The sequence below is a fragment of the Pleurodeles waltl genome, chromosome 9 (assembly GCF_031143425.1).
Source record: "Pleurodeles waltl isolate 20211129_DDA chromosome 9, aPleWal1.hap1.20221129, whole genome shotgun sequence".
Lineage (NCBI taxonomy): Eukaryota > Metazoa > Chordata > Amphibia > Caudata > Salamandridae > Pleurodeles > Pleurodeles waltl.
This window is the reverse complement of record NC_090448.1, coordinates 572,996,037-573,020,289: the sequence shown is the minus strand read 5'-3', so window position 1 is coordinate 573,020,289 and position 24,253 is coordinate 572,996,037. Positions and strand designations below refer to the sequence as shown.

The 24,253-nt window shown below is 43.8% G+C and overlaps 1 protein-coding gene across 1 annotated transcript in view; it reads right to left on the bottom strand.

The window, feature by feature from the left end:
- Positions 1 to 24,253, bottom strand: part of LOC138259676 (cytochrome P450 2G1-like) — a 698,383-nt gene that overhangs the window by 533,757 nt on the left and 140,373 nt on the right. Inside the window, exon 3 of the mRNA XM_069207550.1 lies at positions 9,771 to 9,920. Within this exon, the coding sequence (XP_069063651.1) occupies positions 9,771 to 9,920 (150 nt within the window). The remainder of the gene's footprint in view (positions 1 to 9,770; positions 9,921 to 24,253) is intronic.

The window sequence follows — 24,253 nt, the reverse complement described above, 5'->3', positions numbered from 1 at the left end:
TAAGTAATACACAAATTATATACACTAGTGTGCAAAAACAGGTGTAAAAAAAGTTAGAAAACAGTGTAATTAGTAAAAATCACAATAGTTAGAAATAGACCTGGGGGAACACAAACCATATACTAAGAAAGTGGAATGTGAATGTCAGTTTCCCACCTAGGCAATTGTAGTGTGTAGAGGGGAGTATTAGAAAACACCAAAGGTAAGTACTAGAACCCACCCCAGAGCCTAGAAAAGCAGGAGTGAAACACAGTAACTGTCCTAGAACACGCAGAAATATGAGAAAGAAGATTATGCAAGAAACAGAAGGGACTGCAATACACCAATAGTGGATTCCTGGCCCCGAAGACCTATGGAAGAAGGGGAGCAAGTCCTAGAAGTACAGACGAGTCCAGGGAGAACAAGAGCTAACCCGGATGGAGGTGCAAAAGAAGAACCACCGGTGAAGAAGAACAGTCAGTACCGCACCCAAGAAGATGGATTCAGGTTCCTGGTTGGTGCAAGTGATGTCCCACGCCGGATGGAGGATTCCAGTCTGGTTTGTGCTGCTGGAGTCTGCTAACAAGCCTTGGCACACACAAAGCTAGCAGTTAGCAAAAATGGTGCTGCCTTGGACCAGGAATGACCAGGTGGACTCTACCCAAGAGGGGTAGTCAGAGGGGGCTCTCAGCAACTCAGAGTGCCCACAGAAGACCAGGCAGCATGCACAGGAGTCTCACAGCACATGGACAAAGAAGGTGCAAAAGAAGGTGCATGCAGCACTACGACAAAGTCTCCCACGCCGCCGGAAAACCACTCAGGAAGATGTGTGTGGCAGAATAGATTGTGGGGGGCCGGAACTGCATGGTGCACAAAGAACTTCATGAAAGGATGCCAGCAAACCTTGGCAACTGCAAAACACGCAGTACATGGGGGTGCTGTCTTGCGTGGGGATGCAAGCTCTTCACTCCACCAAAGTTGGACAGTAGGACATCAGGACTATCGGGACCATTTCATTCTACCACCCCTGATGCAGGATCCACGCATCACATCAGGAGAGGGGATCCACACAGTCGTTCGTCGATGCAGTGAGGTGCCTGCTGAAGCAGGGGAGTGACTCCTTCACTCCAAGGGAGATTCCTTCGCTCTTCTGGTACAGGCTGAAGACAGGCTGTCCTTAGAGGATGCACAACCAGGAAATAGTTGCAGTTGCTGGCAGGAGCTGAGGATACTATGTTGCAGAAGTAATCATTGCTTCTTTGATGCAGTTTGTAGCGTTCCTGGAGGGCCCAGGTGCAGTTTCTTTGGTGGGAAGGTGAAGTAAAGGATGCAGAGCATTCCTGCTGGAGTCTTGCACTCCAAATCTGAAGAACCACCCAAAGGAGAGACCCTAAATAGCCCTGAAAGTGGGATTTGTCAGCTAAACAGGTAAGCACCTATCAGGGGAGGGCTCTGATGTCACCTGCTGGCAATGGCCAATCAGATGCTCCCAGAGTTTCCTGCCAACTTGAAATCCAAGATTGCAAAACCCAGGGACCCTCTGGAGGAGCTCTGAGCACCACCCCTGGGGTGATGGACAGGGGAGTGGTCACTTCCATTTACTTTGTCCAGTTTCAGACAGAGCAGGGACTGGGGGTCCCTGAGCCAGTGTAGACTGGATTATGCAAGGAGGGCTCCAAATGTGCCCTTCAAAGCATTTCCAGTGGCTTGGGGAGGCTACCCCTCCCAAGCCTGTAACACCTATTTCCAAAGGCAGAGAGTGTAACACCCCTCTCCCAAAAGAAATCCTTTGTTCTGCCTTCCTGGGTTGGAGTTGCTCAAGCAGCAGGAGAGCAGAAACCTGTCTGAGAGGTGGCGGCAGCTGGGGGTGCCTGGAAAACCTCAGAAGGCTGTAATGGCAGTACAGGGGTCCTCTAAGCAGCCCCCAGAGTGCATGGAATCATACAACCAATGCTTGCAAAAGCATGGGGTATTATTCCTACATGTTTGATACCAAACATGCCTATGTTCGGAGTTACCATTTTGTGGCTGGACATAGGTAGTGAGCTATGTCCAGTACACGTGTAAAATGGCATCCTTGTACTCACAAAGTCTGGGACAATTATCCTGGAGGTCATGGGGGCTCCTCCACTAGTGCATGGGTGCCCTCACACCCAGGTACTTTGCACCCTGCCCTGAGGGCTGGAGGGCCTGCTATAGGGGTGACTTATAAGTGACCTGGTGCAATGTAAATGGCAGTGAAAGGGTGCATGCACCTTTTCACTCAGGCTGGAATGGCAGTCTTGCAAAAGCCTTTGCATGGGCTCCCTATGGATGGCAAAGGATATGCTGCAGCCCATAGGGATCCCCTGGAACCCAAAACCCTGGGTACCTAAGTACTACATACTAGGGACTTATAAGGGGGCACCAGTATGCCAATTGTGGTGAATTACTGGGTTACCAGTCTGCAACAACCAAATTTAGAGGAGAGAGAGCATAATCACTGGGGTCCTGGTTAGCAGGATCACTGTAAATACAGTCAAGCACACTGACATCAGGCAGAAAATGGGGGTAGCCATGGCAAAAAGAGGGTACTTTCATACACTAGGTACCTACACTCTTTCCTCATCTCCAGTTGCTGCTTGGCCAAATACCACTGATGTGCCCTTTTTGCCTTTCTTTGATTCAATAGCATAACTTTGATCTTGCCCAAGTGAATACTTACACTATTTACTTCTGAATAACTTTGCATGGTATCCAATAAATGCTGAAGGCCTACAGGGGTGCGGCTTATAAGTACCAGATCATCAGCATGTAGCAGATTCGAGAAGACCAAGCCTCCCATCCTAGGGGCGTGAGAGTTACACTTGTCTAACCTTGATGTTAAGTTGGACATAAACAGGTGAAAGAGGGTTAGAGCTAAAACACAGCCCTGTTTCAGCCCTTTAGTAGTAAGGAACCTTCTAGACAATAGATTTCTGGCACCCAACTTTACTTGCACCCAGATGCCTCTATGCAGAAGTATTAACTGATTCAGGAGAGGAGATGGAATCTTCCAGTTGATCAACTTGCTCTACAATGTACCCCTGTCAATACAGTCAAAAGCTGATGTGTAATTGATAAAACATAGATAGAGGGGATATTTGGCGAGTTTCGTAGCATCAATTTGTGCTTGCAGAAGCCCGTTTGACTGAAAGGAATGATTGAATTTCCGAGGTCCAAGATGTTTATTCCTCCAGAATAAGACCAGTATAATATTTTGCATCATTATCTATGAGGGCTTCCAACCTATAATTTTTTGCCTTGCTCTTGTCACTCTGTTTATAGATTGGGGAGATGATCGAGCCCCTCCACGAGGCTGGGATTGCCTCTGTTCTTAGAACTTCTTCAACAATCGGCATTAGAGATTCTGCCAAATAGCCTGGGTCTATTTGAAATAAGACCAGAGGTAGACCATTAAGGCTAGGAGCTCCCTCTTGACTTCCTTTGGAAATTCGCTTAATAATCTGCTGCACTGAGAACGTGGTTGTATTTTCTGTAAAATTGCAACTTAGTTCTTACGTTATCTCTTTATCTAAAGGCCCTGCACCATTTTCGGCTTTTGGCTTGCTGTTAAAGTGTTGCCAGAAAAAACTGTCCAACACTGCTTCAATTAGATAAGAACATATTACAGGGGCTGTTGAATTTTGAAGTAGCTTAGTCGTGCGCCAAAACCGTGTACTGTTGTTTGTCTTTGCATCATATAAAAGCTTGGTCCAAAGCATTTCTTCAGCCTCCTTTTTAATTTGCCAGTTTAGCTTTTTCCGTCCCACTTTATGTTGCCTCAGTTTCTTTGCAGGTTGTCACCTGGGCCATGGAGACGAAGCTTCTGTACAGCTTTATTCATTGAAGTTCTGGGCCACCTGTTTTAATCATTCCGTGAACTGGTACACTTCCTATGGCATAATCCTTCTAAAGGTCTTGGCCTTGGTTCTCTTTTGATAGAATGGAGTTCCCCTAATTCTCTTGTAAAGCTTCCCAAACAGCTAACATACTTGCTCCTAAGATGTTATTTTTTCACAAAAGGCTTTTTGTCAAAGCTAACAGTTTTTTCTGGTTGTTGATTTTTTAAGTTAATTCTTCCATTATTTACTGTGTATATGGAATCAGGCACTTTCACTGATTGAATTGGTAATATGACTTGTGCAGTTAATGTGATTTTTTTGCAGGAGCTGATCACTATTGTCTTTTACTCCCAAATGATAAGCAGTGATTTTACAAAACAGGGAAAGTGTTGCTAAGGTGTAACTATTGTTGTACTTGTTATTACTCTGCACAGTAGCTGCTGGGGGATGATCTTCCAGGAACAGGCTGTTTAGTGTGCAAAAACTAAGATGCTCAAGGTCCCCCAATAATTTCTTGGCCAACTTAATTTGTTTTCCCTAATTATTTCCTGCCTAGGATGGGATTTGCCATGTAAGTGACTGGATTTACTAAAAATGCTTTGTCTTCGTTTGGTGTGTTGACCATTTATAGTACTTGCTATCCATAGGCAATGCACTCAGAGGCCATTTTAATAAAAAGTAAGTTTGGGACTTCGAACTAGGAAAATTAGCTATGCTATACAAATCCATGATTGATTGATCGATTGAAAATCTTGATGATCATTGATCTTAGCTAGCAGTGCCTCAGGATGCCCTGGATTGTAATAATGTTGTAACTTTATTCCTTATAGTCTTAGTCTTGTTCCTCCAGGATTCTTCTAGCTAGTCCGGGCAATGCCCAGGTTGCTTTTGTAACCTCGTTGCCAAAGGGGTTGATATACAGTATTGCACAAATTCTATGAATATCAAGTCAGAAGATTTTAGATCCTTCAACCTGCTAATGGTTGTTATTAGCCGTAAGATGTTCACTTTGTTTAAGATGTCACCTCGCCCCTTCAATATATATTCAGGCAGAAAAAGAATGGTGCTTACTTTCTTCTGCACCTGCCGCTTGTTGGGAGCTTTTACTTGTTTCATGCTTTGCTCAGATTCTGGCGTGGTTAATGATACAGTTTATTTAAAGGACAGGTTAGATATAGCTCTTGACAATGGGAGCCCTGGAACTGTAAACTCTGGGAAGCCTGACTACATAACTTGGGTAAGTTGCAACTTTTGGTCATCCTCCAATTTTGCTGATCAATTGAACACTGGTCTTCATGCCCTCATGAATGAAGCTGTCACCTTATGTGTGACCCTTCTTCCATCTTCAATAGCCACACTGTTCGAGTCTGGAATGAGTCATTTGACTTCTGTTTTCTGTATCTTTATCAGCTCTCAATGCTGAGCTTTTTAATATTGGAATTGCAGAGCTTGGTCTAAACTGAGCTGTTATCTTTATCTTACTTTTTCTGCCGTTCCTTCTCTGTTTTCGTCATTGCTTTGAATTGCGAAGGACAGTTAGTTGGGCTTTGTTCTCCATGGTTTGGGGGACCTTCTTGGAGATATGTGCCCCCAAGTGGGGGAAGCCACCTGCCCTGTAGGTGCTTGATTTATGCTGCCCACAGGAGTCTAGGAATTCTCACCTTGGAGATAGTCCTTTTCCCCGTTAGTTCTTTTTCCTTGAGTCTCTTGCTCCACTTGGCCAAATGTTGAATTAAGTGCTTCGTTCCTCAAGGCAGTATCCTGGGCTGCCTATGATGGTTTGGTTGCTAACTTTATATCTATTAAAAGTTATCCCATCATTGATAGCAAACTTGATCATTTCCCCACAATTGAGGCTCAAGGACAGCTTATTTGGGTCACCTGCAGATCAGTTAGGGCCCATTTAATAAAGTTGTTTAAATTAGCCAATTTGCAATCAATTTTTGAAACATAGTCCGCCAATGAGTTGAGGAGCATGAGATGAATATCCATTTTATCTGCCTGATACTGCATAGCATTGACTGATAATTGCATAGTATCTATTAAGGATGTCCATATTTTACCCAACTCATTTTGTTTGACTTTTACTGAGTCTGTTATAGATATCTTACTGTTTTTTTCCAGGGTCGGATCAGGTGTATATGAGGCTACCAATTCCCCCCACTCTTGTGTTGAGAGACAGGAATTGTTGCAATCCGCAACCTGCGTGTCTAACTTATTTGCAGGGAGATTGTTGTTGATGAAATTAAGAACATGCTTTACTTGGGGAATGTGGGGTAATTGCTGATTGTTGAAGTGTGGAGTGGCAATGCTTGCATGATCCCAAGGGTGAAGACTCTAGGTGTATTTTTCTACTGTCTTGCATTTTTTACTTTTTTGGCGCAACAGACTCCAGACGAAGTGTCAGGGCTTGAGTACTTTTTGTTATGCTTTGTGGACTCTCATCAGCTGAGGGAGCCACTATTGCTTCTCTATTTGATACGTGGAGGACGTTTATGAGCAGAATTCCCCCAAGTTATTCTTATTGTGCTTCCCTGAGTGAGCTGTTAATGCATGATTTTGATGACTGCTCCTCCTTACTGGCTACCCCCTCCTCAGCTTCAGCCTTACCCTCCAAAACTCTGTTATCCTCATGGTTGTCCTGGCTCATTTGGGTTATGGGCAAAACAGATCCTTTTTGGGCCCCACTGCATGGCCCATCTGTTGCAGATGATACGTTGTTTCCCATCTCTTTCCCAATCTATTCCCAAGCCACTGGCTGTAGTAGGGATGGAAGCCCATTTACCTCATCCTTACTCGAGCAGAGTACTGACCCTGCATCCTTTAAGAAGGAAAATTTGGTGTATATCTTTGGGTGATAGCTGGATGTTATGGCCAGTTGCGAGGCATCTGAAGATTGTTGCAAGGGAGACGCGAAAAGGTCCTCATCCACATGGGCCTTCTTTCTATTTGTACCACTTGTCTCTTGACTGATCCTTTTACTTTTCTTCGTTGCTGAGACATTTTGGTGCCTACCTGTCCCTGATCTCAGATAATGCCTTTTTCTTTTTGAGAATGCCTCCCCCTCTCTCTCCTGCGCTGTGTAATTAAACTAAAAAAGACACCAGTCTTTTGTCAGGATGCTCAGATGAAGGTGTCTGTGGCAAGGGTAGAATGGGTAGCAATAGAGGTAGCAGAAATACTTTCAATAGAACAGACAATAAAGTAGAAGCGCGTTGGAGGAAACCTAAAGATGGTCCTTATGCAGACTTCCTCTCCTTGCTCTCGCCAGTACCATCGGCTATTAGCAGACAGCATGTATACCCAATCAGCTTTACTCTTTTATTCCAAATTCTTGTTGTCTGAATCCTATAACAGGACTTTTCTGATTAATTACCACAGTTCTCTTACATCTTATATCAGTTTTCTGTAGATAACCCCTCTTCTTTACCAGTGTTCCCTTCGCTGCCCAGTGGGACATTGCCCTACCCCAAACAGGGTTTTGCTTTTTCTCCCTAGAAGCTTCATTTTAGGTCCCGAGCATTAAATCCATTATGGCGATCCATGCCTATCCATGACATTCCTGCAACCAATATGGTGCCTAATTACTCCCTGCTCACATTCCACGACACGTTCATACACTTTGTCACTCGTTCAAGAGTTTGCATTCAAGAGTTTGCACTGTAACATAGTACTAATATACTATTTCAACTCCTGAATGGTTTCTCTCCCATTTACTAGTGTTCTTTATCTCCCTCCATAGACATTTTCCAACCCCTTGCTGTTTTTTTTACCTACCTCCAGGGGACTTGCCTTTCGGTCCCAAGCATGAAGCACACTTCAGAAGATGAATGTACCTACATCCAATATGGCACCCATATATGCCTTTTTTGGCGTAGCACAACATACACATACACCTCGATACACTACTGAGAATTCACTTTAACTACATCACACACGCGTCTCATACATCCCTTATGCTTTGGATAGCACAGGTGATGAACCTTGCCACTCTCGCTGGACTGCATGAAATACTTATAACCAGAAGAGGTAACTCAGTGGACCATATTAAGGAGGTCATCTCACTTATCTATTCTTGTATTATCTCTAACCAGGGGTTTAAGTAGCTGTGCCTTAACGAGCATTTTATATTTTACCAGATTAAGGGAACATAGTACCCCTCGGTGACATATCCTATGGACCACGTTGTTTTCTAGTTTTCACCAAGGTATGTCGGCGTGCATTATTTTGAATAGCTCATCACTCCTACCAGACACACTGCGTCCCATAATTAGGTCATCCCACTCTTTCCTACCTGAAATGTTTTACCCCTTAATTTGTATTTACATTTTTAGACCTGCTTATACTCTTTATGTTACAAAACAGTGCCTTTCTGGCTTATTCATGACATGCCCTACGTTGTATTTGACGGCTCTTTTAATACTACGGTAAGCGAAGATCCAGATGTTTGCGTTCAGACTATTTCTATCTGCCTGGGGATATGGTTTTGCTCCTTTTTTGTTGGCCTGTATGTGATCAGGTACCTAGTTTCACAACAATAATCTCTATACCATGAGGTTCTTGGCACACCAGTCACCTTGTAGACCTCCCCCACTTAGGTGTCATGGTGTGAGCACTACAGAGTCAGGTGAGCTACAACTGATCCCCCTTGACTCTGATTCCAATTGCTTTTTTCTAATATGCGTATTATTTTCCTTTTTGCTCCTGCTTAATCCTGATTTGGATTGTGTATGCAACATCCTGCTCAACTTTGACCAGTTGGGGGTCCCTCTGTATTTCGGGATGTTCTTTTTTTTCATTATTATTTTCTCACTGTTTTGCATCATCCACATGATTCATTATACTGTTGCTGTATGTCAGATAATTTCCATATATTGGTCACCTGAGGTACTCCTTCCTATATGTTGTTCATATTTACCATCATTGTTAAACAATGAATCTTGGTTCAAATAATACTCTGGATTACATTACTAATGGTTATAGAACTTTTATTCACTATTGCTATTCTCATTTTTGTATTTCTGATGGAACTTTTATGTTATTCGGTCAATATGGGTTTGCATCATACTTACAACTCATCATATTGCTGTTATAGGTTGGATTATTTCCATATATCATTGTTAGCTATGATTCTTCGATTAACCAGTACTCTTGTTGGAACGGTTTACGGTATTATTGTTTGTATTCATGAATTGCTGGTAATGTACCTTTGGCATTCCCCCTTTGGGATTTCTGACAACCCGTATGTGCCAACATAGGTTTCTATCCATTTTGCACGTTTTTATCCTGACGTGTATCCTGTGCCTGGATAGGGATTTGAAATTACTTTTCCTTGGACCTACTAGTTATATCATGAAATACTGATGAAGCTGTGGTTTTCTTCCCCTTGTTTCTCTTTCCCCCCTTGTGATTTCCCCCTCGTTGTCTCCTTTTCTTTGTTAACCTCTTCCCTTTCTACTATCACTGATTACGTTTTTCTCTCTGTCTTGTTTTAATTTCAGATTACATATGCATTTTTCAGGCTTGCATGCCAGAAGGGGGCGAAACACGTGTTGGCTGACAGTCTTAGGGGTCCTCATCTACAATCTGCAGAGGACACCCTTGCATTGAAAAAAATACAACACAAGTGTCAGGTGTGTGCATCTAATCGGAGCTATTCTCCTTATTTCAACTATCTGGATTAACCTACAATATTTAATTTATGTTATTCATCTGTGTCCTAATAAACTTCCAAGAAATTGTAATATTGCATCAAAGTAGTTTATATTCTTGTGCTATTCACCTACTAAATTGTTAGGTTATTCAGTTGTCAGTCCAGCAGATAAATTAGAATACAACCTGCTGCTTGAATACCTAATCAACTGTTAATTATAACAACAAAAATATGACATTTATGCATATAATAACGAATAAACAATCCATGCTTACCGTTGGTGTTTCTAAAGAAATCAACCATGCACTTGGCCTCTTCTGTGATCTTGTCTTCTAACAGCCTTTTTCCCATCCCTAAATTCTTCAGGGTCATAATAGTAAATCTGCGCAGTTGCTTCCAGCGTTCATTATTAGACATAGATACTCCTAAAAGACATAGAACATAGAAAGTGGTGAAATACAGGCAAACAACTCCCAAAGGTACCTTAGTAGTATCCATATGTCTTGTGACTTGAATATGTTTGTTTGTGATAACAATGTGCTCCAAATTTTCTTTGAAGTTAATTAAAAGAGGCAGTACAATTATTGTTACTTGAACAAAAAGGCTATGAAGGGGGCATGCGAGCTGCCCAATGTACAGGTAGGAATTAACTTGGAGCTACAACTAATCCAGCCTATGTGTATTAATATTAGCCCCATGTTGCAAAAAGTAATTGAGTGTACTAACTGAGACTAGTACAGGTTCTTTCCCTTTTTGGTTCATCCGTATTGCAATTTTGCCCTGGAGATGGAGCCACTAATTTGCAATTCCACTATTTCCACTGATTGTACCTTTCTAATCACCTGTCCTAAACCCCCAGGATGACAATATCGGAGGTTCAGAAAACAATGCACAAGCATAGCGGCTGTATTAGAAGCAATGTACAAAACAAATCTCTGGTTCTACATAATGTGGAATAACAAGGCACACTGAAAGCCACACGTGCAGATGTCAACTAGAAATCATTTCAACTTTCAGAATTAAATGAGAAAATGGAATGACCCAAACTTGGTATGGCAAGGAGCATCCAGAGTTCTGGGGAAAAAAGAACTCAGATTAATGATGATAATAAAACTCTGTTATATTACAGATTAATAGAAATCATTAGGAAAAAAAAAAGAGTAAAATAGAATGTAGAAAGGACTATGATAATGTACTTGAGGTCTTTTTCACTGCCAAAGACACTTTGAAACACAAAAAGCAACACTAAGAAACACTGGACATTTTTACAATAACTCATCTAGGGCCAGATTTATAATTTTTGACGCAAAACTGAGCAAATGCAGTTTTGCGTCAAAAATGTTTGCGCTGGCTAGTGTAATTTCTTAATGCCACTCGGGCGTCACATTTATACTTTGACGCAGAGTGGCGCTAAGAATAGGTTAGAGTCATTTTTCCTGACGCTAACCATTGCGCCTTGTCGTAGGGCAAAATGACGTTAACGCATTAAAAATGACTCTAATCCGGTTTGCAACATGAAAAAACGTAGCAAAACGGATGTGCACCATTTTTCACTGTAATAGCATCAAAAAGAGATGCAAACACAGCAAACAGTGCTAAGGAGCCCTGAAATGGATCCCAGAAGCCAGGAGAGACCCCAGGGAGACCCCACACAACCAGGAACCAGCCAGGAGGACACAGACAAGACCCAGGGGAGAGACAAGAAGAAGAGAAAGTGTCACTTCAGCGCCGAGGAGCATGAAATCCTGGTCAGAGAGATGACGGAGCACCAGCATCAACTCTTCATCACCTCTAAATTGCCAATTGGGAGGAGAGAGGCAATTTGGCAACATATTGTGGACAAGGTTAACAGTGTGGCAGAGGTCAGGAGAACTGTCACAGAGTATAAGAAATGCTGGCATGACTGCAAGCGGAGGACAAAGGAGAAAGTGGCAAGGAACAGGAAGGCAGCACTGCAGACCGGAGGTGGGAGTCCAGCACCACAAGAGGACCTGGACGAGATGGAGGAGATGGTTGCAGCCGTCATCCTGGAGGAAATCGTCACTGGTATTGCAGGACAGCACAGCACAGACTACCAGGAAACATCACATATGTAGGGTAAGTTGCATGGGGGACCAAATTGCCTAAATGTCAAGTGCAAGAAGGGGGAGGCACATACCTACTACACAATGCATGTCAGCCCTGAAAATCAGGCAGTGGAAAGGGCAAAGGGGCACGGCGTAGGACTCCCTGCCAGGTGCATGGGCTGTGCAGGGGCATCCAGGGGCACAGCACAACACAACACAACACCAACAGCCTTTTTATGGGGTACACCGCCATGTCAAGGCTGCTGGAAATGCTGAAGCATACCAGGAGGGTAGGGTTGAAAGTAAAATTAGTCTGCTGTCAAATGACAGCAGGTACTGTCAGACTGTAAACTAGAGGAGAATGCTCAGTCTCAGGCCATTGGCTCAAGCGGCATTTACCGTTGACAGCACTTGCCACTACTACCTGTGCTGTGTGTGCTGGTCAATTAGGAAATGGCAGTTTGGTGCCCATGGCACAAACACACTCAAAATGAGGGATCAGTATGACTACGTGCTCAATCCCCATCAATCCCTGTCCAAGTGCAACTCCTGTCAACTGCTCATGTCTATAGACTCAATAAACATCAGGCACTCTCTCATACCCATGCTGCCCATTCCAGGGTCTACCCCAGGGCCTGTGTCACAATAGCTGCAATGCCACCATGCAACATCTCAGGTGTCATAGTGCCAAGACAACAGCATTGAGAGGGAGGACATATGTGTGTAGCTAGGCAAACACACCCGCACAGTCATAAGAGGAAATGGAACTCTGTCGGGCCCATCAGTGCAATGCAATGTAGCACACAAACATCAACATGAGAAACTACCAATGGTGACACCTGTATTTTTTCGTGGAAATGCAATACATGGTATGGTGCTAGGTCTCAGCACCGTATAGGTGTATGTGAAAAATGATAGACTGGGACAGGGCCATATTGTTATGTGTGGTGCATGTGGCATCAGCACACTGACAATAATTGCAAGGCCTCACCGTGCTAATGGAAGCAGAGGGAGGGTTGATTAGGACAAGAAGGTGGCAAGCCACAATTTGTACCGAACCTACACCTAGAAGATGTGAAGCAGACAATTCCTCAAACTGCCCACACTACATATGACATGCAGGTGGGGCATAGGGCTGAGAGACCGCAAACATTAATGACAGGAACAATGCATGGGAACCAAGATTACAATGTACCACCAATAGGAAGTTAGTGACATCACATTACAACTGTCACAACACAGACACACTAATTATACAATATCTCATTGCAGAGAACGATTGCTCTCCTGTGGATGTGTCTGTCCTGGACTACTCTGATGACCTGGATGACCAGCTGGCAACCATCAGCCAGGAAACCCTCCAAGATGCCCCGGGAACCTTCCAGACACCACCTCTAGTCACAAGGAGGAGCACACATGTAGCAGCCATCCCAGAGGACCCACCCACCACCCCAATAGTACGACCTGCCAGTACAAACACAGCTGAGGACTCTGATGACACAGGGACCACCTTTGAGAGGACAGTAGTGGAAGTACAGCGGGAGCTGGCCAAGGAGGTGCGGGTGGGGATGCAAACTATGGCAGCCAGCCTTGAGGGGATGCGCATGTGCATGATGATATCCACAGAACAGTCAGCAGCCATACAAGTCACACAATCCCTACTGAAAGGAGTCCAACAGTGTGTGAGGGACCTCACCACTGCTGTGAGGGAGTTGCCATTACACCTGCCCTCCCAATCTTGCAGCTTCATGCATGACAACAAGCTGAACTCCCTCAGGGCAGGCATGGCTGCCTACCACAGGGATGTTGCTGCCATGCTCAATAATCAGCAGCTCCTCCTTGCTGCAGTGATGCTATATGTAGTTCCACAGATGGCAGCTGCCGGGAATTTGGAGTCCACTTCTCCAACCACTGAAGTGTGTGTTGCCCCCTCAAACCCAACACCACCACCATCAAGGGTAGAGGGGATGACACACACATGAGAGGATGAAGATGTGGAACATATCATATTCACACATAGGAGTACCTGGTAGCACCAGCCAATGGCACATGGGTACTGATTTTCCTTTGTCCTGTGCTTGACATCATGCCAGTGTTCCTACAGTTGGTGACATGCACTCTTCACCGGCACACTGTTAACCTTACCACTATGGACTGCAAATGTGTCTTACTACTCAATTGGCAATTCATGTTCCTCTGCACTGAATGACACTTCATCTCATCATGTCCAATGACATGTCCCTCAACCTTGCACTGGTGTTGCGCCACAATAGAATGCTTTACACTAATGGGCTCACAAACCTGGACTATGTAAATATTGCACTACAGCACTTTAAAATAAACAGCACCCACACAACCACTTTGTCTCTGTGTGACGTGACACATCTACTTTGCTGGAGATTTGTGATGCATCTAAAATGTCTATGGCCACAGAGTGTCTATACCAGACTGCAGAAATAATGTGGGCAGATATTTACGCACAAGGGCAATGACTTATAATTCTTATGCGCTGCATTTGCCTAATTTTTGACGTTGAAGCAGCACAAGCTTACAAAATATCATTGTAAATTGTAAGTTTGTGTTGCTTTTGCGTAACAAAATGAGGCAAACGCAATGCAATAATAGGATATTTCTGGCCCAAGGTATCTACAAGATGAAACTCAATGCTGATCACATCCCCTACAAGAAAGTCATTGTGTATGTGACATTTGCTTTAAAACATACATGCCTCACCCACAACATACAGCAGGAATGGCTGTGTAAGAGTGCTTGGCCAATAACGTCAGCAGGGAGTACAAGTAAAACACATAGGCACGACATTTGTATACTTGACCTCATCTGAAATTGACACTACTCAGTTTAGCAGTGTTCACATGAACATCAGGCTACAGGCAGACATCCCACAGTGTCCAACATTCCGACACAGGACCCAAACGATGACAGCTTTAAAAACACACCTACCTGTCCATTACATGGGAACCATAGTCACGTTGAGTGGTGAGTACAATGGATGGCAGATGCATAGAGATCTAGCTTTCTTGTAGCTGCCAATGTGGCAGCTCAGTTGGAAGTGGGAATTAACATGTCAAGAGTGGGATGTGGAAGCAGGAAGGAATACACAGGCCAACAGACAATTGGTACTGTACACTCATGCAAAGACCCAGAGCCCCAAGCATATGACACATGCAGAAAGGGAGTACCTAAATCTTTAATAACTATGTATAAAAAAGAACTTAAAACTATATAACACACCTATACTAACCTAATCTATCCTAACTATACATTACTCACAACTACCACTAACTACCCTATGCTAAGCTTACTTACCACATTTAACAACACACTCTAAACATTTGCCCCCCACCCTCCTTATATGACGAGACACATGTAGGACAACATATACTAACCTAAACAGATACTAACTAATACTAAATATATATATATATATATATATTGTTTTTTTAAATGTATATATATTTATATATATATATATTTTTTTTAAATTAAAATACACACAAGCCCCAACATTAACCCCTAACAAACTAACATGTAATAATATGAACCCCCTACCTACTTAGCCGATGTAAACTACTACCCTACTCTAACCTATTACTAAACCCCCTAAACCAACTAAAAAACTGGATAAGGAATGAGGAGGGAGGGGACAGAATTAGGAGTGAGGGGAGGCAGGAGTTCAGAGGTTTGCCCTCCTCAGAGTCTTCTTTATGATTTTAGCCTCTGGCTATTTTTGTCTACGTCCCGCTGGAGAGTGTCAAGCTTTTTCATTACTTTGCGCATGTCCCTCTGGAGCTGGGAAATGGTGGCCATGTCCAAAGCAGCAGATGTGGTGGTCTGTGTTCCAGATGTTGTTGCACCTGCAGGTGGGGTTGTAGGTGGTGCTGAAGTGGAAGGTGCAGCAGGTGTGGTGGGTGTTGGTCCCGAGGTTGAGGGTGCTGCAGGTGGGGCTGTGCTACAGGGTGCAGTTGTGGTGGTGGTTGCACCCGTTGTGTCCAATGCTGGTCCCCCTGTGGCTCTCTCTCTCCGATAGCTTCTTGCCATCCTCCGGAACCCAGACTTGACATCCAAGATGTGTCTGTACCTCACTGCCCGCTTCTGGAAATCGTTAATCTCCGCTGCATTCATGTTGGCAGCTGTAAAAATGAGACAGGCAACCATCAGTGTTATCATTGTGTGATGCATGTACAGATGATAATCTAACACTCTCCCTCAAATTGCACATGCAGTCTAAATCACAGTACAGATGATATAATGTCTCTGACAAATGAAAAGGCAACGCTACCTACCCATCAAGTTTTTAACAGCACAGCAAAGCACAACAAGAGGTGTACCAAATAAAGTGATCTGTGCATTGATGTAGTGCAGTGTATCACAATGCAAATGCAGCAAGTACTTCACATGAGCCACGTCGACTAATCTTTATCATCTGAGTCAACTTCAAGGCACCCAAGACCAGTGATATGTAGATGTAATGGGCAGAATGGTATGCAGTTGCTAATCATAAGGGGTCATTGTTGTTTGGGACACATGCATGCTTGAATGAGATGACTGTCATCTACACTGTGACTATCACATCTGCCTACATATATGTTCTTCCCCTACCCCTGTGCCTCAGGTGGGATGGGCATGCAATACATCATCACAACTGTCGAGGACAACCACAAAGTCATGTCCACTTGTACATGGATTTAGTGAGTGGAACACATGTGAGGAGGGCTGCCACCTAGGAATCAGGTATTCATAGGTCAATCACATCTACATTCATGTTACCATTTGTGGACAACCATCAGCATCTGATCTGCCAACACAATTCCAAAATCACCCACATTGATGACAGCACAGGTCTGGCCTCGACCTGCATGCATGCCTATTACATACCACATAAGTATCACGTAAATGGAGCACATCTCATGGGGCTAGATGATGGGGAACAGTTACCCATACAGTCCTACATGTACATTACAATACAGGGATGCGTAATTTTGTGCAGATAACTGATGCATCTCTGTCTTGTGAAAATGAGGGTATGACTCTGTGACAATATTCTGACACTGGAGCACTACCAAGTCAAATGTGGGCCTACATGTGGTTACTAATCACCTTGTTCACATGCTGCTGCCTATTGCACAGCACAAGACTCCCAAGATATGACTCTCTGCCTGTGAATGTCTAACCCTTGCATGGAAAACTATGTCAACATCCAGTCAAGTAATATATCAGATCACGTGCAAGCTCATCATATCTTGGAATGAGTGCAACATACAAGAGTCACTCACACAGCAGCTGCAATCACTACACAGGACAGATATTATCACACTTACTGGATACGTCTGAGTCCTCAAATTAAGCCACTTTCCCGATGGTATAAGGGGCCGGTACACCTGTAAGACATGGAAAGGAAATATATGCTCAATGTCAAATCACTGTAAAAACATTTGGACAACATATCACAGTGTGTAACATTTTATGTGAGTGAGCTGCTATTCTGCATGTAGACACTCCAACAGACATACCACTGCGAACTTGCATTGACACTGACACTCCAGTGAATGATAGACACACATAGGCACACATGCACTGGGCCTAACAATCATGTGGTGCTAAACCTGACTACAAACAGTTGTGGCTTATCCATTTCAGATGGTACTCTATGTCATGATTTTTAATTGGGTGACAATTTCAATGGCACTTCCCTGGTGCACTGCAATTCAAGTGACTCAGGTATTGTGGCTCGTGCATCAAGGGACAATGAGTAACTGTGTGATGGACATGTGGGTCAATTTTCAGTCAGCAATTAGCGTGCATTCAGTGGTCCATAACAGATGTGGCACAGTTGTATGTAGGTAACAAATGCCCCATTGGCAGTGTCCCCAAAGCCATATATGCCCCCTTTGCCAACATGATGGCAGGGATCATGTGTGTGTGTAATGATGATAATGTAGCGCTAAACAAGGATATCCCACTTTGCTGGCCTAATACAGTAAAATGTGGTATGCTGACAGTGTCTTAGCTGATCATCATTGACAGAATGCATGGGCACAGGTATTGTCAGTGCACCTGAAATGTTTTATTCAGGGCCACATGTACCAAGATCAGGTTTTGTGAGTCACACATTGCGAGACTTAGCAACTAGCAATTTGCAAGTAGGATGATCTGAGGTACAACACTGTCAATGACACTGTGTGCAATTCACAAATGGGTAGCAAATGACCTACCTCATTAATTTTGATGAGGTAGTTGTCATTTTGCAAACCCCTTGGGAATAGTGGCACTCACAGGGATGTTAGCCTGCTGGGCTCAGCAGACCACCATGTCTGTGACTGCTTTCAAATAGGGATGTATAGTTTCGTTTAAATGCAGCCTTATTACAGCAGGGATAAACAGAAAGCATTTGAAAAAAACAATATTATGACTCAAATAATTTTTTGGAAGCAGTCAGTGGTCCAAGGGACAACTTCCTGCTCAGAAACAAGTTATGGGCATGCATTCACAAAGGCGAAGGGATCCTATGGGGAGCCCTCCCCTTTCTAAAATGAGTTAGCACCAACTTGAAATGGATGGTAACGGCAATTGTTTAGTGCCACCATTTGTGGTCAAGAAAGAATCAATTAGCGGACTGCAAATTGATAATAGGAAAGGAATGCCCCTTCCTAAATGCAATTAGCAAGCCCTGTTTTGTGACTGGGCAATGTGACAGCAGAATGGCAAAATTGGGGGGGGTGCATTTGAATGAACATTTTTCCTGACGTAAACATAATAAATCTGAAAACTAGGCCGTTTGTGAGAATTAAAAATAGCTTGGTACATGTGGCCCTAAGTAATAGTCGGACATGCCTCAACAAAGCTCAGGACTGCATTGTTAACATGTATAGACATGTGGAATACATCTCAGTAGTGGGACACTAACAGTTTTTTCTACTTGCATTCAACATGGCCACAAACATTGCATGCAGCACGTCAAGACATCTGCTACTGTCACTCAGGAGCATTCGACTGTACACATTTGTCAATGTGATACTCACCAACAGGGCCACTAATCACCATACCCAGAAGGTCCTGCAGGTCCTGTTCTTGGGCCACCAGGTCAGCCTAGCGATGCTTCAGCTGGTGCTCATTCCTTGTTGTGTTGAAGACATGTTTTGAGGTGGTAGAGCACCTTGCCCCAACGCAGCCGCCTTGCTTCTGTGTGATATCCCTGTATCACACACCCACCCATCTCTAGCATCATCAGCAGAAAGTGGCGCACCAGCCACAAAAAGGCCCCAAGCTCCTCCTACCCATGCGGGTCAGCCTCGCCCTTCCTGACATGTTCGTGCACAACAATTTAAACAGAAAAAGGGAAAAAGGAAAGAAAATAAATCTAAAAAAGGGAAACTTACAATCCAAAATGCGAACCCCAACTAACCCAACTAATGTAACCCTCAAACAGACACCCCACAGTACAAATACAATCCAAAAACACTAAACTACACAAAATACTTAAACAGGTACAATATACAGATAGAATACACAAAAAGACACAAGAGAGACACCACAAGATGCAAGAAACTTAATCCAGACACAAGCAACACCAAGACACAGCCACACAGTCAGGAAAAATCACAGACTGTAAAGTGAAAGTGAAAGTACACCCACAGTACCATGTCTGTAAACAGGATTTCCTATTACATCACTTCCTGTCCCCTTTGCAGCCCGTTTTCCGTCGTGCGTGTATTTTTTTGATGCATACAATGTTTGCGTGAATATATTCAACACATACCCTACATGTGCAGCAAAATACCACACATTACCGGGAAACATCTATTTTAATGGGTGTCTGCATGTGTGGGGTGCGCTGGTGGAAATAAAGCTAAGGGCCCATGTATGTTTAGTTAGCATTTGTGTTGTTTTTCGACACATTTGCATCAACATTTTTGACTCAAACTGTGTTTGCGTGATTTTCAATTATTTAACATGCATGCACCCTGTATCAAGATGGAGATAGGATGGTATGGCCTGGAGTGTGTGGTATAGTGGTTGGCCACATGTGGTACAGCATACAACTGCGGCCCAGATGTATACTATTTTTGCACCGCATTTCCTTCATTTATTTGTGCAAAAGCGGGGCAAACTTACAAAATACATTTGAATTTTGTAAGTTTGCGCAGCTTTTGCGTCAATAAATGATGGCAATGCGGCGCTACAAAAGTATAAATCATGGCCTGTGTGTTTTGTGTGTGAATGAACTGTAACAACAATTTGTGTGCTTCTGAAGGAGCGGCATGCAATACATTTGACGTAATGCTCATGTATCAATATGTTACAAATGGGTATCTACATCAGGTGGCAATCAGTAATGTACAACAGTCATGATATGTGTTTGTAATATATGTTGACTCATTTGATGTGTGGAGTTTTTTTACTTTGGGGACATTACACTTCACACGACAAACAAAACACAGGGATGTTTGAGAATGGCTGATCAGGGCTATGTCGGATATGTTACCCCTCATATGCCATTAATTGTTGGTTACGACTTCAAGGTGACTTGTGTGCGAACTACCCATATGTTGGCCATTTGTACATGTTTGGTATGTACAGTGTTTACAACACTGTGCCTTAATTCCACTCATAAGAGTGTTATGTACACGTCAGTTTGACTCATGAACATTACCTATGTTACTCATGTTGCTGTGGTGGACCTGCTGCCCTGGCTGCATGTGTTCACATATTTTCAGATGTGCATTCCACAGAAGTGTGCTGTTCAAGTGTGTGGGCATGTGTACCCTGTGTCAGGATTGGGCTCCATGATGTTATGGTTTCGTGTGGGTCTAGTCAGGAATCTGTTGGGGCAACCCTTGAGTTCACAGAGTAATTTGCAAGGAAGCAGTGTACCAAAGCAGAAGAGCAGCTTAAGGCATACAAGGGGAAAGGGCAGCTATGGTAAGGCAGATAATACAGAAAAGTGAATATAGAGCAACCTTAGTGTGGCCAAATATGGAATGGGTCAGTAATGGACAAACATGAAGGGCTTATCACTAAAATTGTACACAGGGTAGGGCTCGGAACTTCTCACAGCAACAGGGAATGTCAGTGCCTCTGTGCAGATTAATCTCAAGGCTAGTCACCACGCAAGCTCCATAGAAAGGTGGCAGCAGAAGTAAATCTGTGCCTGGACCCTCAGGGCACAAACAAGGATTGTACTTACATACACAAGACTAGCCCTTGTTGGTCGGGCTGGAGACACAGTAACAATTCCTGGTATACAGCCATAGCACACTGTCACTGCTAGGCACTAATGACTACATGCAACACTAGACAAAAGATGAGGGCTGGATTAGCCTCCTGGAAACCAGGTGCTAGAACAAATACAAAGTTAAACACTTCTAGACAGGTGTGGACTGATAGTACACATACCAGACACGATACCCCTAGAGGAAACAGAAAGCAAGGGAACAAACTGGGAGGCACAGCCAGGCACAGGGAACAGGCTCTGGTTGACGTAAAGGCTGGAACAGGTCTGGGTGACAGAAAGCAGGCTCTGGCAGAAACAAACATGAACAAGGCTGAGAAACAGGGAGCAGAGTCTGACTGGAACATGCAGGAACATCACTGGGTAAACAGAGAGCAGGTTCAGGCGTAATCAGGATTGTAACACAATCCAATAAGGGGTCTGGAACACAAAGGAATCGTACTCCAATGCACGACGAGGACCTTCAGGGAATGGCAGCTTTTAAGCAGTTCCAGGCAGCAGCAAGGCCAGGGCAGAGTCACATGGCTGGGCTACACAAGAGAGGTCACAGGTGTTTGCAGCTTCAGTCTCTCACAAGTCTTGGAGGAGAGAATCCAGTATAAAGGGACAACAAGACTTTTCCCATAGGAAGCAATGGAAAGAAGATTACAGGTTCTACCGACTACCAAGCAGTGCATTATGGGACCTGAAGTCCATGCATGCTAATGTAGTTCTTCCATAGCATGCCATATGGAAATGGGAAGCAAACAGGAGTCAGAATGGGAGTCTGGGTGAGTGTTAATGATGATTCCCAGGGAACACATAGTCCATTTAAAGCACCCCCTAGAGATGGGAGGGCAGAGACTTAACACATGGCACTATTTCCAGGGATAGACTGCGCAGGGCATGTGTTGTGAACATTGCTTGTCATACCTGGGACACTCATGCTATCCATTTTCAGAAATGATGCACCTCTTGTCACACAAGCTCCTTGCAGAGATAGCAAATGTCACACTTGCTACAGTAGACCATGTTGGCAACGTGGATGTGTGTCATATGCTGTGGTCCTTTGATTCTGTCCTTCATGTGTGAAATTCAAAAGATTATTTTTTTAAATATGTGTGTGATGTTTGCTGTACAATCATACGCATCGCATGTGATGTTGCGTCAGAAGTAGTCAGATTTGTCTTTGTGACATGCTTCCTGAGGTAATATACACATTCCTAAAGAACATGTGATGGAGAAATAAGTAACCAGAGCATGATTGTGTAATAAAGTGAAGGGCTTAAATACATATCCTAACAAGGTGTTTAGAGTGACTATTGGTGAAAAATGTTGTGAACAATCTGCTGTCTGTGGCGCATTCCTGCAGTTGTGTTTGGATGTTCCCCCTCATTTTCCCTGGCACCATCCTGCTCCTCCCCCTCCTCAGGCAGTTCTTGCTCAGGTTCATATAGAGGGATGCTCCTCGTCACACAAATGTTGTACAGGATAGCACATGTAAGTATTATTTTACACACAATGTGTGGGGCATATAGGAGGCTGCCTCCTGTGATGTCCAGGCACCTGAATCTGGACTTCAGGATGCCAAAGGTCCTTTCTACAATGGTGTGTGTCCTCCGATGTACCTCATTATAGGCACACTCTGCTGCTGTGCTTTGGGAATAGAGTTGTGATCCATGGCTGGATCCCATAACCCTGATCAGCTGGAAAAAAATAGGAGTATGTATTTGGTTAGGGCTTGCAACAGGAATGTCATGTAGCATGGCAGTTGCTATCTTGTGTCGTCTGTGACTCATATGTGTTTGTGGCATTGTGTGAGATCCTGGGCTTCTATGAGTTTTTTTCTGCAGTGGGTTGTTTGACTTGACAACCTGTGTTTGGCTCATTGACCTGGGATCTATGATTTTGTTTCCGAACTGTTGGTCAGTATATATGTGCCATGCGTTGTGTAGTGAGCAACATGTTTTAGTGTGCTTTCACTGAATGGGACATGATACGTACACACACAAAATAGATTCCGATGTGGTGGTAACATGGTTGTACTACATGGCATAGACATCCCATCCAATTAGACATATGTCATTGTAGATGAAATGCAAAAGTGAGGCCTTTTGATTTAGCTTGGTGACAATGCACAATACATCTCCATAATTTGGCAGCACTGAGGTGTTCATTATTGACAATCCACAATTGTCTCATGTGTGACTTGGTTCTAGGCAAACCTTTGTAGTTCCCTCTGCCAGTGACTCATGTGCTCATTGACCTGGGATCTATGATTTTGTTTCCGAACTGTTGGTCAGTATATATGTGCCATGCGTTGTGTAGTGAGCAACATGTTTTAGTGTGCTTTCACTGAAGGGGACATGATACTTACACACACAAAATAGATTCCGATGTGGTGGTAACATGGTTGTACTACATGGCATAGACATCCCATCCAATTAGACATGTCATTGTAGATGAAATGCAACAGTGAGGCCTTTTGATTTGGCTTGGTGACAATGCACAATACATCTCCATAATTTGGCAGCACTGAGGTGTTCATTATTGACAATCCACAATTGTCTCATGTGTGACTTGGTTCTAGGCAAACCTTTGTAGTTCCCTCTGCCAGTGGCTCATGTGCAAGCGTGCACCTACACTAACAAACTTGCTCCAGGTAACCTGGCTAACTGCCTTGTGGAGGTGGATGTATCTGTGCAGGAAGGGTCATCTCCCTGTACATCTGTTATTTTGATGGACAATTGGCTCTTTCAGTGTGTGCAGCATTGTGCAGTTTGCATTAGTGGCACATCAATATATGTTCATAGCACAGTCCACTTCCTTTAGTTACCTGGGAAAGGCATCCCAGGAGTGATATATGATGTTGGGGCTGCCTCAGTATTTCCGTGTCACCTACATGTGAGTCTGCATCAGCATGCTATGTGTCTCATGGTGTTAGACCTGCAGCAACACACATTGCGCACCCCTTCCATGCTACATATTGCTTGGGAGGGTGTGGGATTGACTGTGTGGCCTAATGTAATAGTAAATGGTTCATCTTCCAAGTTGTACTTCCACTGCAGGCCATGTCATTGTCACTGTGTGCTTTGACATTGGTACCTTGCAGCTCTACCGTGGCATCTAATGTTATTGGCAGCCGTCATTTGTCCATAGGTGTGTATCCCATTGTGTCAAGGTGTACAACATAACTACCTGTGTCACACCTGTGTCTTTCTGCCCACGTGTCAATGTAGTGGTGTATGTATTGTGTGTCCTACAGGGTTGCTGTGTCATGTGTATATTTCTAGGTTTATGGACTTACCGACAAGAAGGCCATTGCCATATCGCCCGTTGTGGAAGTGCTGATTGATGGTGCTGTGGCGAAAGATGAAAGAATCATGTACACTCCCAGGATATTTGGCCAAGATGTTTGTAAACAATCCCTGATGGTCAACTATGGCCTGCACATTTATGGAGT